The following is a 13,515-nucleotide window of genomic DNA, read 5'->3' as shown; positions in this document are numbered from 1 at the left end:
TTATTTACAGATACCACAATAGTAAACCATGGAAGTATAGTTGGATAATGTGACACATTGATGCAATTCAGTAAAAAAAAATAAGTACCGTATATACCGGCGTATAAGACGACTTTTGAACCCCGAAAAATCTGCTCTGCAGTCGGGGGTCGTCTTATGCGCCGGTAATACAAAAAAAAAAAAGTGTAAAAAAAAAAAATTTTATTACTCACCTCCCACGGCGTCCTGTCGCGCTCCGGCAGGATGTCGCTCGCTCCGGCAGGCTGTCGCTCGCTCCTCGTCCCCGCCGCAGCATAGCTTTCTGAATGCGGGGCTTGAAATCCCCGCTTCCAGAAAGCTAATACACACGCCGGCAGCCATGACAGCATTGAATGGCTGTGATTGGCTAAAGCACACGTGGCTTCAGCCAATCACACTATTCAATGACATCATTGAATGGCTGTGATTGGCTGAAGGCGCACGTGTTAGCAATCACACCCATTCAATGATGTCATTGAATAGTGTGATTGGCTGAAGCCACGTGTGCTTTAGCCAATCACAGCCATTCAATGATGTCATGGCTGCCGGCGTGTGTATTAGCTTTCTGGAAGCGGGGATTTCAAGCCCCACATTCAGAAAGCTATGCTGCGGCGGGGACGAGGAGCGAGCGACAGCCTGCCGGAGCGAGCGACATCCTGCCGGAGCGCGACAGGACGCCGGGGGAGGTGAGTAATAAATTTTTTTTTTTTCTCCACTGAATACCGGCGTATAAGGTGACCACTGGGGGGGTCGTCTTATACGCCCCGTCGCCTTATACGCCGGTATATACGGTATCTATCTTTTGGATATTTTTCATTTCTAAATGAAAATTTTCTTGTGCTATTGATATACGATATTTGACAGGATACCAAGGATCTCCTTAGGAAATGGTGTTTATTTTATGTGCGCACAAACACTGGTGGATTAACACCCCAAGCCCAGTGTGTCTATACAAAGAAATTGCAACAACTTTATACAGTGTGGGCCGGCTTCTTTACAGTTTCATAACTATTGGGTAACACTTGAAGGAAGAACTCTACAGGAAGAATTTTATCTGCAAAGAGCAGGAGGGAGGGTTGGAATTGAAGTCCGGCTATCTTGGTATCCAATTACAACGGTGTGAGTAGAGAAAAAGCAATATAGGCAATAGCAGTTAAAGTATATCAATTTTTCTATGTCCTCATACCACACTATAATAATGTGTTCAGAACAATTTCTATGCATTTACATTATATATATTTTAATTTTTAGCAGACATGAAAAATGTGCAAATAAATGAACAGTCAGAAGTGAACTTCGTTTTACCTATTCATTCAGTTATTGAAGTAGAAGAGACAGAGGTCAGTAATTTTCTAAATGATCTTTAGTATATTAGAGTTACAGTCTGTATTATATTGTAGAGCTGCAGTCAAAATTCTTCTGGGTGTCATTGGAAACCGTTGACATGTTCGTTGTCAGCTTAGTTGACCATTATGGGATGGCAGATTTTAGTTTTTAGTATCAGGTTGCTGTATTGTGTAGACATTGAGTTAGCATGGAATACCTGAAAACTTAATTTCAGCACCCACAGAATTATTTCAGCCATGGACCATACGCATAATTTCATAGATTTGCTTCAGAAATATCTGTCATGGCTTGCCGTCTGTGTTGCATTGGGGCCGGGCTGACATCATGGTGTCAGTCCCAGCCCATGTGAGCCACATACCGGCGCATACATCGACACAAGCATTCCTCTGCTGGTTTGCAGAAAAATTGGTTGGCTGGGGGGCGTGTCGCGGTCAGCCAATCAATGCTTGTCTGTATATATTTACTCCAGCTCCTCCTCATAGAGGACACCAGTTATACTTCTAGCTGAAGGTATTTCCGGTCTTGTTGGCAGCTCTTGTCCTGTCCTACAGCTCAGATATGTGGGGAATATTTACATCTGTCTTCTGACTCTTAGCTATGTTTGTATTGCTGTATCATCTTGTTTATAGTGTGGTTGCGTAACATCTCTGTATTTATTGTCATAGACTATAACTTCCTACATCTCTGTTACCCACTAGAGAGATTTAGGGTCACCCCAGGTTCCTAATGGGGAATCGCCCTCATCAGGTTGAGTGCTCTGCTTTTAGGTAGGGTCTTTTCTCATTAGAAGGTTAGAATCAGACCTCACTTTTTCTTCCTATTTCTTGGTCTCATTATATAAATATTGAGTTATCTGCGTCTAAAATATTGTGTGCATATCCATCCTTTTAGGACAATAAATGACACCTGATCCATACAAAGTATTTTGCATCCAGCTTGGATGTAACCATTTGTTTTAAATAGGGTTATTTCTGTGTGAATGAATGTATTCTGTATGCAGTACGGGATATAACACCTCACTTATGTTTTACAGGAACCCCTACCATCCACATCTGGCCAACAGTAAGTTTCCATGTAAATGAAATGTGTAAGTTGATCAAGCACTGTAACACCCTCAGGAATACAGCACTTTAGAAACGTGTTCAGGCTTCTTACTGTGTTGTAGAATAGCAAATCATAACAAATACCACACTGAAATGTTGTATTCTGGAGTATTTATTTAATGTTAAATTGTCTTCAAAGAAAGGCACTTTTTTTTTTACTTCGTTTTATTGAAAAGTAAACAACATGCCAAAGCATTAACGATACAGAGTTATACATGAGTATTGGAGAAGCAAAAACCTCATGACATCACAGTATATAGTGATTACAGAATAATCCAGAAAAAAGGGGAAAAATAAAAAGCATATAGAAGGAACAGGTCATAGTAAAAGCTAAGTCATCGGAATACCTGCATGCAGAGCACGTCAGTCAGCAGAGAAAGAATTTCAGGTCCCTGACCTCATCTCCAACATCTGCTAATCACCAGAATCCCCCTTGCAGCGTTTATATAGTCGAGGAGAGCAATCATGGAGGGAAAGAGTAAGCAAAGAATCGTACCATCGACCCCATAGTTTATGGAATTTATCTGGGCACTTGCGTGCCTTGTAGACCAGGTTATTGAAAGGTATAGTTGTGTTAGTGAGTTTTCTCCACATCGCCAGGGAAGGGCCCCTCAGGTCCATCCACCGCAGCGCAATAACCTTCCTAGCCAGGAGCAGGACCTCTTGGAGAAAAACTGTGTTGTGGTGTTGCCAATGTTCTTCATCAAGGATACCGAAGAGACCGATTTCGAGGTAGCGGGAACTGGGGTATTAAAAACCTCAGAAAGCAAGCCTGTGACCTCACCCCAGTATGACTGGATCGATGGACAGTCCCAGATCATATGCCAGAAATCGACATAGGTACATAAGCATCGGATACAATGACATTGCGGAAAGGTCGCAGGTACCCGTGTCATCACCTAGAGACGGTGCAGGAAAAGCAAGGATTTAAAAAGAAATATCTATACTGCGCGTGTCCAACTGCTCGACGTGCGGTCCGCAGTACAGAAGAAGACAAGAAAAGACAGGTACGCACAGATGCGGCCTGGGCAGAGGGTCAGATTCCACTGCGGGCTCCCACCCGTTCGTGTGCAGCAGGCCTTAGTAATCTACTATGCCCTAAGCTTGCATATTTGCATTTTAAAGAACAAAGGATTGTTTCCCTGAAGTTATCACACATCTAAATTGGCCACATTTAGATTGTAAAGGCTGATTTAGACACAACAATTCTCGCTCAAAAATTGCGCAAAGCATCTTTTGAGCGAGAATCGTTGTGTCTAACTGCACTGTCATCGTGCAGTTTTCGTTAATCAGTCGCTGATCTTTTTTTTTTTTTTTTTTTCAACATGCTGAAAGAGAACAATTAGCCTTATCAGGAGTTCACTGCTGTGTTCTGCATACTCCGCTTGGAACGCTCAGCTGAGCACTCAGAGCAGAGAATAGCTGGATGCAGAAGACAAGCGACCCCGCTTGTCTTCTGCATACCCCGCTCGAAGCACTCAGCTGTATACCAGCTAAGTGTTTCCGAGCAGAGAACAGCTGGATGCAGAAGACAAGCGTCTCTGTTTGTCTTCTGCATACCCCGCTCGGAGCGCCAAGTGTTCGCTCAACGTTTGCCCTGTAAATGCGCACAACGATTATCGCTCAAAAGACATCTTTTGAGCGTTAATCGTTGTGTCTAAACCAGACTTTATTAAGTCTGGTCAAACCAGACTTTACTTCAGACAATGGTGATATTATCACAGGATTAACCAGGCTCAACAGGTCTTTTGCAAAGAGATTCGTAGTCCATACAATGATACACTAATGGAAAATCAAATTATACAATCATCATAATTTATATTCATGGCTACTAAGACACAAGATGGTGGGCTGAAAATAGCCACATTTATACATTTTCACCACAGATGCCCCAATGTTTATTTAAGTTTTTTTTTTTTGAGCTGATGATGTTGAGAACTATACCGCGTGATAAAAAAAGTTTTAAAGTCCAATGATCCTTTTATCTTATGTACCGATTAGACAACTAGCCCGGTTTTGGTTTGATACCTTACGTATGGACTGTACGTGGACTGGAACAAATCCTTCGGGTACCCTTTCTCCCTAAAACACTTAATTGAAATGTTCAATTGGTCCTTGAAATATTCATCAGTAGTGCAGTTTTTACATATCCTTCTAAATTGACCATATGGGATTATGACTTTCCACTGTTTAGCTAGAAATTGTAGAGTAGTCCCGCAGCACACCTAATATATGCACATTCGTGCAGAGGTTTCAGCAAGAGTATGCCCAGCCACCTATGGGGTCATGAACCTAACTCCAGGCATAAGCAGTGATATCCAAGAAAGGCGGCAGCATCAGTGGTGTAGAAATAGCAGAAAATTTTTTTTTATTGCTCCATAAAAAATTTCCACTGTTTAGCGTGGCAGCTGGTAAAGTCCAAATAGTTGTTAGTCGATTGTTTACAAATGCGTCCTAATAAAAATGGAACCATCCTTTTATGGACATTTCCAAATCTAAAAAAAATTATTTTCTCTCTGTCAAAGATCCCAGAAAATTCCAGACCCCATGAGTTTTGATTCAAGGAATGAGTGAAGGATTAAAGATCTGTTCTATTCCCCTCCCAAGTAATCAAAACATCATCGATGAACCTCCTATAAAATATTACGTTATGTAGGATATCTGACTCGAAGGCACCCATATACAAATTTGCGTAGCATGGGGCAAATTTTGTCCGCATAGCTGTTTCTTTCGTTTGCAGATAAAAATGGTTTTTAAAAAAGAAATAATTATGTAATATTTATGGATTTTAATATAATGGTATGGTATTAGAGGATTTTGGGCCAGTAATGGTCGGATTGCCTCTATTCCCTTCATGCGTGGAATGCTGAAATAGAGGGCTTTTACGTCAACAGTGGCCCAGATAAAATAATCTTCCATGTAATTGATTCTAATACATTTAAAAGGTGACTCGTGTATTTCAGATAAGCAGGTAAATATACAACATATTTTTATAAATGGTCGTCCATATATTCTGAGAGCCCAGTGGTGATAGAACCTATGCCTGAAATGATAGGTCTACCTGCTGGGTGGGTGACTCTTTTATGAATTTTTGGAAAGAAAATAGAAATGGGGTATTTCGGAATTCTGAATGCAAATAAAAAATATTTTTCAGTTTTAGTCAAACAATTGTATATTAGGGCTTCCTCTAATGTCATTCTCATACACAACACTTTTTACAGCGTTAACTGTGGCGTAAAACTCCTCCATTGATTTCAATGAGGTTTTGCAAACCAGCGTTCGAGTGTGGCATTTGTAATGCCATGATTTTTGAACGTTGTCTGCTCTAGTGCATTTTAGAACTTTTTAACGCACCTCATCACCCATTATAATGATGGGGCTCATTTGAAAGATGCTGTCAGTTTACCCTGAGGGAGGAGGATTAAACAAGAGGTCACTCGGCCTGATTGGTCGCCGTCAAAAATCGTGGTCTACCACCAGGCTGCTGGTTTTGAGAGACATACGGCTTCCCTGAGTCGCTGGGAGCCTCTGAAGCAGCATTGGTGCCCTCCCTGGGTAAAGAGAAGCAGTTTGAGGGGCTGCACAGCCCGATCGACCGCCATTATAACTTGCGGCCTAGCCCGCCGGGTAAGGTTGCGGGCTGGAGTTGCGGGAGGACCCGCGCAACCGACTCTCCACATCAGAGCGGGACTCTAGGACTGCACACCACTGCCAGCAGGTACAGCAGGCCCCATAGGATAAGGGGTGAGAGGGAAAGGAGAAGTGCCAACTAGCACAAAGCCCCCTAAATCCGCATTTACATGCAACAATTATCGCTCAAAATTCACTCAAACAATGTCTTTTGAGCGATAATTGTTGTGTGTAAATGCTACCATCGTTTGCTTTTCGTCCGAACGATGATTTTTAGTTGAGTTTAAATTCCATCATTCGGCCTGTGAGCTGATGGCAGGGACTTCATGGGAGCGCTGATAACATTGTATTCAGCTGCAGTCCTGTGCAGAACAAAGGGGCTGTATGCAGATAACAGACCACCTGCTGTTCTCAGCATACAGCTCGGGGGCTCATTTACATGCAAATGAAACTAATAAGCTACTAATGGGTATTAGTGCCCATTAGCAGCTTATGCAAAATGATCACTCAACCTATCGATCATCCTATCGTTTGAACGAATTTTGAGCGATCATCTTTGCATGTAAATGGAGCTTAAGTGTGGGAACCTGAAGCCTCCTAGGACCACCTAAGCAAAGGCCCTCCAGGGATAAGAAAACCTATAGTTGACCCCTCTGAGCCTCCATAGCTGCGAACCTACCTCATTGGGGAATCCCACAGCTTCTACGGGCTCATAAGAGTTAAATGGGGGAAGACTAGGCCTTAAGAAACAAGCATACTACAAGGCCAGGCATGGCATTGAGCACAACCCGCTGGAGGCATTTATTTCATGGATTGAGAGCCACGCCATAACCTCACAGTCGGCTAAAACCCTGCATGGGATGAAATAACCCACCTCTCTATGAGACAAGGAGTACCCGCACGCCATCTATTCCTGCTTAAGTAAAAGAACAAAGGCAACAAACAGTCTGAATACCTCCTGCTGACTACTTTGCCCCCATTTACAGAGGAGCTCCTACACCGTTAATGGGATGACCACAGTCTACCCATGATCTGTGCTCTGGCCCTGTCCTAGTTACCACAACAGAAACTTCAGCTAGCAACTTCCAAGACAAACCTAATAACCTCAGGATCTAATATGACCAGAAGAGGTGGCAGACAGAATAAAAGTACGCTAGACCACCCAGAGTACCTTACCATAACTTTCTCGGGATCCCAATTCAATTCTCCCACACAAATGGAGTCACCATCCCATAGCTCCAACGCAGGGGAACACCAACTGGAACTACCAATTGGCAAACCACCGAACCAATTGTAGCGTCTCAAAATACTGAACGTTCTACCTCAGAAGCTACTCTTCTCATTCACATAAGAAAAATATTTTGAGATGAGCTCCAAACTACTATGCATGACATCTCTAAGCAGATTAATGATTTGGGCCAACGTACGAACGACCTCGAACAGAAGACAGATGAGATTATCAATGCCCTAGATCAAGAACACGCTAAATGGGATGACTATTCTGCGAGGGTAGAGGCCCTTGAGTTAAAATGTGAGCACCTCGAGAACAGGAGCAGAAGAGCAAACATTTGTATCCGAGGTCTCCCTGAATCCATTGTTAACCTGAAGAAAGCTGCCACTAACCTGTTCTCTGCACTCCTTCCTCAGGTAGCGCAAGACTACTTCTGTATCAATAGAATACACTGAGCCCTGTCTAAACCTGCCAATTCTGACCTCCCGAGGGATACTGTATTAAAATTCCACTACTTTGAAATGAGAGATCAGCTTCTTTTTTCTCCATAACCGACAAAAAACAGCAGAGAGTCTCCATCCTCTTACATAACTCACTCCACTTATGATTAATAAAATCGAAACCAACCCCAGTGTTGGTGGGTTTTTGGTCAGAAGTTTAGCGTATTGCATCTACATTTACCGACTTTGTCCTTCCCAAATCACCTGCTTTTTTTCTGCTACATCTCAGTGATATGCCAAGCTACAAGCTCTCTGTGGTGCGCCATCTGGTCAGCACAGCAAAAAGCTGTATTCCAAAAATATGGCGTCAAACCTCCCCATCCACTATTTCGTTGTGGTTCAACACAATCCAGGAGATAATGGTGATTGAGGATCTCACAGCATGTATTAAAGAAACACAGGCAAAACTCTCCAAAGCGTGGCATTATTGGATGGAATTTCAAAACTCCACAGAATTTAGATTCCTGTTTAACCAAAAGCCCTGAGACAATTCAACTTCTCTCTCCATCCAATTAATTATAAGACAGTGTGTTTTTTGTTGTGTTTTTTTTTTCTTTTCTTTTTCCCCCTCCTCTCTTCCTCTATTTCTTCCCCTCCCTCCTTTCTGGCCTTTTCCCTCTTCCCATACTACCTTTTCCCTTTTGGTAGGCCATTTCCACATCAAGTTTAAAGTTCTTGACTGTTCATATATGGTTGGGAATAACAGCAGTACATGTAAATTGGTAGATTTATTTCATCAGTGCTTTGCCACACTAGACCTCTGTGTGTACATATAGAACACTCAATTTTGTTTAAATCCCAGTTATATTGTGTGCCTGAAGTGGTTACAAGAGAAAAGTATCTTGCCTATTGTATTATCAAACACTTTGTTTGTACCTTTTGAAAATGAAAATAAAGAATTTATTTAAAAAATTGAAACAGACCCTTTATACCTCTATACAAGGTACCCTACGTGAACAAAAGATAGTGCTGTTGAACTCATATGCTCCTGTCAACAACCCTTAAAAATTATTCTCCCAGATTGCCAGCAAACTTGAGACCCTGCCCAAGGCCTCTATATAATGGATGGGGAACTTCAATATGGTCCTCTCACCCTCCTTGGATCGCTCGTCTTATTGCACACAATTAGCTGAAAGCAAAGAACTTCGATAAAAGCCACTCTGAAAGATTTCGAGCTGGTGGCTAGCTGGGGGAGGTCCATGGTTCAAGCAGGGGATATTCTTTTTTCTCAGCCCCACATAAGTCCTATTCCGGTATTGACTGGGTACTAGCATCCACTCATCTTCTCCCCACTCTTGCTCAAGTGAGACATATCCATTGTGTCTGGTCAGACCATGCCATTGTCCTAACCCACGTTTTGGATGAATTTCTCAACCCTTCTCTAGGAGATGGAGACTTATTGAATCGCTATTAAAAGATCCTATAACTCTTGCCCAAATCTCAGAACGATTACAAATATTTTTAGCAACAAATACCAATGCAGACACACAACCCATATGGCTTTGGCTGGCACATAAGGTCTTCATGAGAGGCCAAATCTCTCACATAGCCTCCATTAAAAAGAGGGAAAAATTTCAGGCCCTACTAGCCCTGGAAAGATGCCTCACCCTGCTGGAGATAGCCAACAAGTAAAGCCCTAGCATATCATTAATTAAAAACATTAAAGCTGCAAAATTACAGCTTAACCTCCTATAAACCTCACAGGCGGAGAGGGCCCGTCAGTGGACCCAGTCCATCTACTTTAAATTGACAAATCGGATAGACTTCTGGCTGCTCAACTTTAGACAAAGGAGAGAATTACCTCAGTATATTCCATCAGAGCAGTTAATGGGGCATGCACTACGAACCTGGACAAAATCGCCCATACTTTTTATGATTTCTACAGCAATCTGTATAAATATAAGCCTCAAAGATCCTCCACCGCCCTCCAGAGTTTTCTAAAAGATATCGCTCTACCGCGGCTTACAACACAACAAAGCGCCCACTTAAGCCAACATATCACAGAGAGGGAGGTAGAGGATACTTGTTGCCATGCGGGGCGGCGCTGGGTCCCGCGGCCGGCGCGCGCCGCTTCGGGCTCGGCTTCGGCGTCCCGGGGCTGTGCTGTCGGGGATCTCCCGGCGGCGTGGAGCAGCCAGCGTGCGGCGGCGTGGAGCAGCCAGCGTGCTGCGGCGTGGGCGTGTCCGCCCGTGGGGTGCCGCCCGCTCTCATCCACCTCCCTTGTGCAACGGTGGGAGAGTCGGCTCCTCCCACTCTCCGCCCCTGGGCGGAGGCTTTTGGTTAGGGGCCTGGCAGTGACCTGAGCTCACTGCCAGTTGTTGGTTCTGCTAGCCTCTAGTCAGGTCTATTCTAGTCTGTCCTAGTTGCTTGTCAGTATCCTTTCGTTTGCCTGTGAGCTACACCTCCAGCCTTGATTCACCTAGTAGTTTTGTTGGTCTGTTACACCTGCCTCTTCTGTCGGCACTCTGTCCCCTGTTAGTAGTTCCATCCAGGTAGTCGCCAGGTCCCTAGCCAGCGCAGGGACTGCCGCCCAGTTGTCCGCCTGGGGTTAGCCAGGGCCGAGGCAAGTAGGCAGGGACAGTGGGGTGCAGGAGATCAGGGCACCCCAACTGGCGCTCGGGGGGCAGAGTGCCGTAACATAATAACTGGCCCTTTAAAACCGTTTTTGTCATGGAGGCGATCAGTTCCCTCACGAACCAGCTGCAGGCCCTGGTGCCTGTGATCCAGGATTTATCCGCCCGCATGGTGGCCCAGGAACAGCGGGGGGTGTCGCAGGGGTCGGACGCCTCTACCAGCCCCGAACCCAAGTGCCCTCTTCCCGAGGTGTTTTCTGGGGAGAGGAACAAGTTTTTTGTTTTCCGACAGGCGTGTCGCCTGTTTTTTCGCATGCGTCCCCGTTCTTCCGGGTCGGAGGCTCAGAGGGTCGGGCTGATAATGTCCCTGCTGCGGGGCTCGGCACAGACATGGGCTTTCTCCATCCCCGAGGGTTCCTCCTGCCTGCAGTCCGTGGACTCCTTTTTTCAGGAACTCGGGGGTATCTTCGACGAACCGGACCGAGCGGGGTTGGCGGTTTCACGGTTGTTGGCGCTGCGGCAGGGGTTGTCGTGTGTGGAGGATTATTGCTCCAACTTCAGACGCTATGCGGGGGATACGACATGGAACGATAGCGCGCTGAAGGACGTTTTTCTGCAGGGCCTCTCGGACGCAGTTAAAGACCTGTTAATTTCCCATCCCGTTCCCGGGTCCTTAAGGGAGGCTATGGAGCTAGCGGTGAGAGCAGATAGGAGGCTCAGGTCTAGGAAGCAGGACAGGCAGACCCGTAGAGTCAGGGAGGTCAGTAGCCCTGGTCCCTCCTCCTCCTTACCAGTCTCTGCGCCCGAGCCGATGGAGGTGGACCCGCTGGACCCCAAAGAGCGACGCCGGATCCGTTTGTTGCATCGTCTCTGCCTCTACTGCGGGAAAGCTGGACATCGGGTGATAACCTGCCCACTGAGGTCTCAACGCCCGCAGCCGGAACCGGCGGAAAACTCCGAGTCCTAGGCGATTGCAGGGAGGATCGCCTAGGACTTCAGGTACTTCCTAAACTTTTGGTACCGTGTCATGTTAGATTCTGGGATTTTTCCCGATCAGGGCGGGCGTTTATTGACTCCGGAGCAGCCGCTAACTTGATAAGTCTGGGTTTTGTCCGTTCTCTGATGGCGGAATTTGTGGCGTTGAAGACGCCAATTCATTTTACCAGCATTGATGCTACCCCTCTCTCTACAGGCTTGGTACGATGGAGGACCCCAAGATTACAGTTCACGGTGGGGGTCCTCCACTCGGAAGAACTGTCTTTCTTGGTTATGGAAAAAATGTCGGTTGATGTGGTGCTTGGTATGCCCTGGTTGGCACTGCACAACCCCCAATTTGATTGGTCCACCCGGGAATTGACTCATTGGGGGTCATCGTGTCACAATCACCTGTCTACCATAGCTGTGTGCTCCGCAGATACGGTGCTCATTCCGGAGTATTTGTCAGACTTTCAGGATGTATTCTCCAAACGACTGTCTAAGGCTCTGCCCCCTCATAGGGAGTGGGACTGTGGTATCGACCTGATTCCCGACGGTCCCATCCCTAAGGGAGCCATTTTCAATCTGTCAGGTCGTGAGCATGAAGCCCTCAAGTCCTACGTCTCGGAAGCTCTGGCCAACCGACATATCCGGCCGTCCAGGTCCCCTGCCGGGGCAGGTCTCTTCTTTGTAGAGAAGAAGGACGGGACACTAAGGCCTTGTGTGGATTATCGGGCCTTGAATAAAATCACTGTGAAGAACCAGTGCTCCTTGCCCCTAATTCCTGACTTATTGAATCAGGTGGTGGGGGCTCACTGGTTCTCCAAACTGGACTTAAGGGGGGCTTACAATTTAATTCGCATCAGAGAGGGAGATGAATGGAAGACAGCGTTCAACACCCCGTTAGGACATTTTGAATGTCTGGTCATGCCTTTTGGACTCTGTAATGCCCCCGCTGTGTTTCAGGGTTTTATGAACGCAGTCTTCCACGACTTCCTGGGGGTATTTCTGGTCATTTATCTGGACGACATCCTGGTGTACTCGCCTGACTGGGATTCACATGTGCGGCACCTGAGGTTGGTCCTGACCCGTTTGCGCGAGTATCAACTTTTTGTCAAATTAGAGAAATGTACATTTGGCTCTAAACAAGTATCCTTCCTTGGTTATGTAATTTCCCCCACAGAGATTCAGATGGAGTCTGATAAGGTAGCAGCAATCTCCCAATGGGTCAGACCCGACAACCTCAAGGCTCTCCAGCGGTTCTTAGGTTTTGCAAATTTCTACCGCAAATTCATTAGAAACTACTCAGTTATTGCTCAACCTCTGACCGACCTGACTAAGAAGGGGGCTGACTTGGGTAAGTGGTCGCCTGCAGCCCTTGAGGCCTTTAGCCGTCTAAAAAAGGCATTCACGACTGCCCCGGTGCTAATACAGCCGGACGCACGACTACCCTTTTTTATTGAGGTAGACGCGTCGGAAGTGGGGACAGGAGCAGTATTGTCGCAGGAAGTCAGTGGGAGGTCTGGCTATAGCCCATGTGCGTTCTTTTCGCGAAAGTTCAATTCAGCAGAGCGCATCTACGACGTGGGTAACCGTGAATTGTTGGCTATCAAATGGGCTCTGGAAGAGTGGCGACACCATCTTGAGGGTGCTAGACACCCAATTACCGTATATACTGATCACAAGAATCTGGTATATCTCGCCAATGCGAAAAGACTCACTGCTCGTCAAGCCAGGTGGGCGTTGTTCTTCGCCAGGTTTAACTTCGTCGTGACATATATCCCCGGAGAGAAGAACGTGAAGGCGGACGCCCTGTCACGGAGTTTCGGGGTTCCAGACAGTGGGACCATGACTCCCGAGAATATCTTAGCCCCCGGCGTGGTGGTGGCAGTGTTAGAGTCTAACTTCGTCCCTCAACTACAGGATGCTCAGCAGGACGCTCCGTCAGGGGTGCCGGAGGGCAGATGGTTTGTGCCAGAGACCCTACGCCCTAGAGTCATGGATGAGTCCCACTCGTCGGCTCTCGCCGGGCATCCAGGGTTCCAGGGGACCCTGGAGCTTTGCTCCCGATACTTCTGGTGGCCAGGCATGTCTCAGGAGATCCGCAACTTTGTGAGGGGTTGCTCGGTCTGTGCTCG

The 13,515-nt window shown here is 46.1% G+C and overlaps 1 protein-coding gene across 7 annotated transcripts in view; it reads left to right on the top strand.

The window, feature by feature from the left end:
- LOC136582647 (uncharacterized) overlaps nt 1–13,515 on the top strand; it is a 125,156-nt gene that overhangs the window by 46,559 nt on the left and 65,082 nt on the right. For 5 of the 7 annotated variants that reach the window (XR_010787206.1, XM_066583832.1, XM_066583846.1 and 2 more), the window contains exons 11-12: nt 1,270–1,358; nt 2,399–2,427. The exons of 1 other annotated variant lie outside the window; for it this stretch is intronic. Coding sequence is in view for 5 of the 6 variants with exons in the window: in XM_066583832.1 (XP_066439929.1) it covers nt 1,270–1,358; nt 2,399–2,427 (118 nt within the window). In the remaining variant the exon portion in view is untranslated. The remainder of the gene's footprint in view (nt 1–1,269; nt 1,359–2,398; nt 2,428–13,515) is intronic. One more of the 7 variants, XM_066583840.1, reaches the window with a different exon arrangement.

Source organism: Eleutherodactylus coqui, chromosome 1 (assembly GCF_035609145.1).
Source record: "Eleutherodactylus coqui strain aEleCoq1 chromosome 1, aEleCoq1.hap1, whole genome shotgun sequence".
Classification (NCBI taxonomy): domain Eukaryota; kingdom Metazoa; phylum Chordata; class Amphibia; order Anura; family Eleutherodactylidae; genus Eleutherodactylus; species Eleutherodactylus coqui.
The sequence above is the reverse complement of the archived record's forward strand: the minus strand, read 5'-3'. Positions and strand labels throughout refer to the sequence as shown.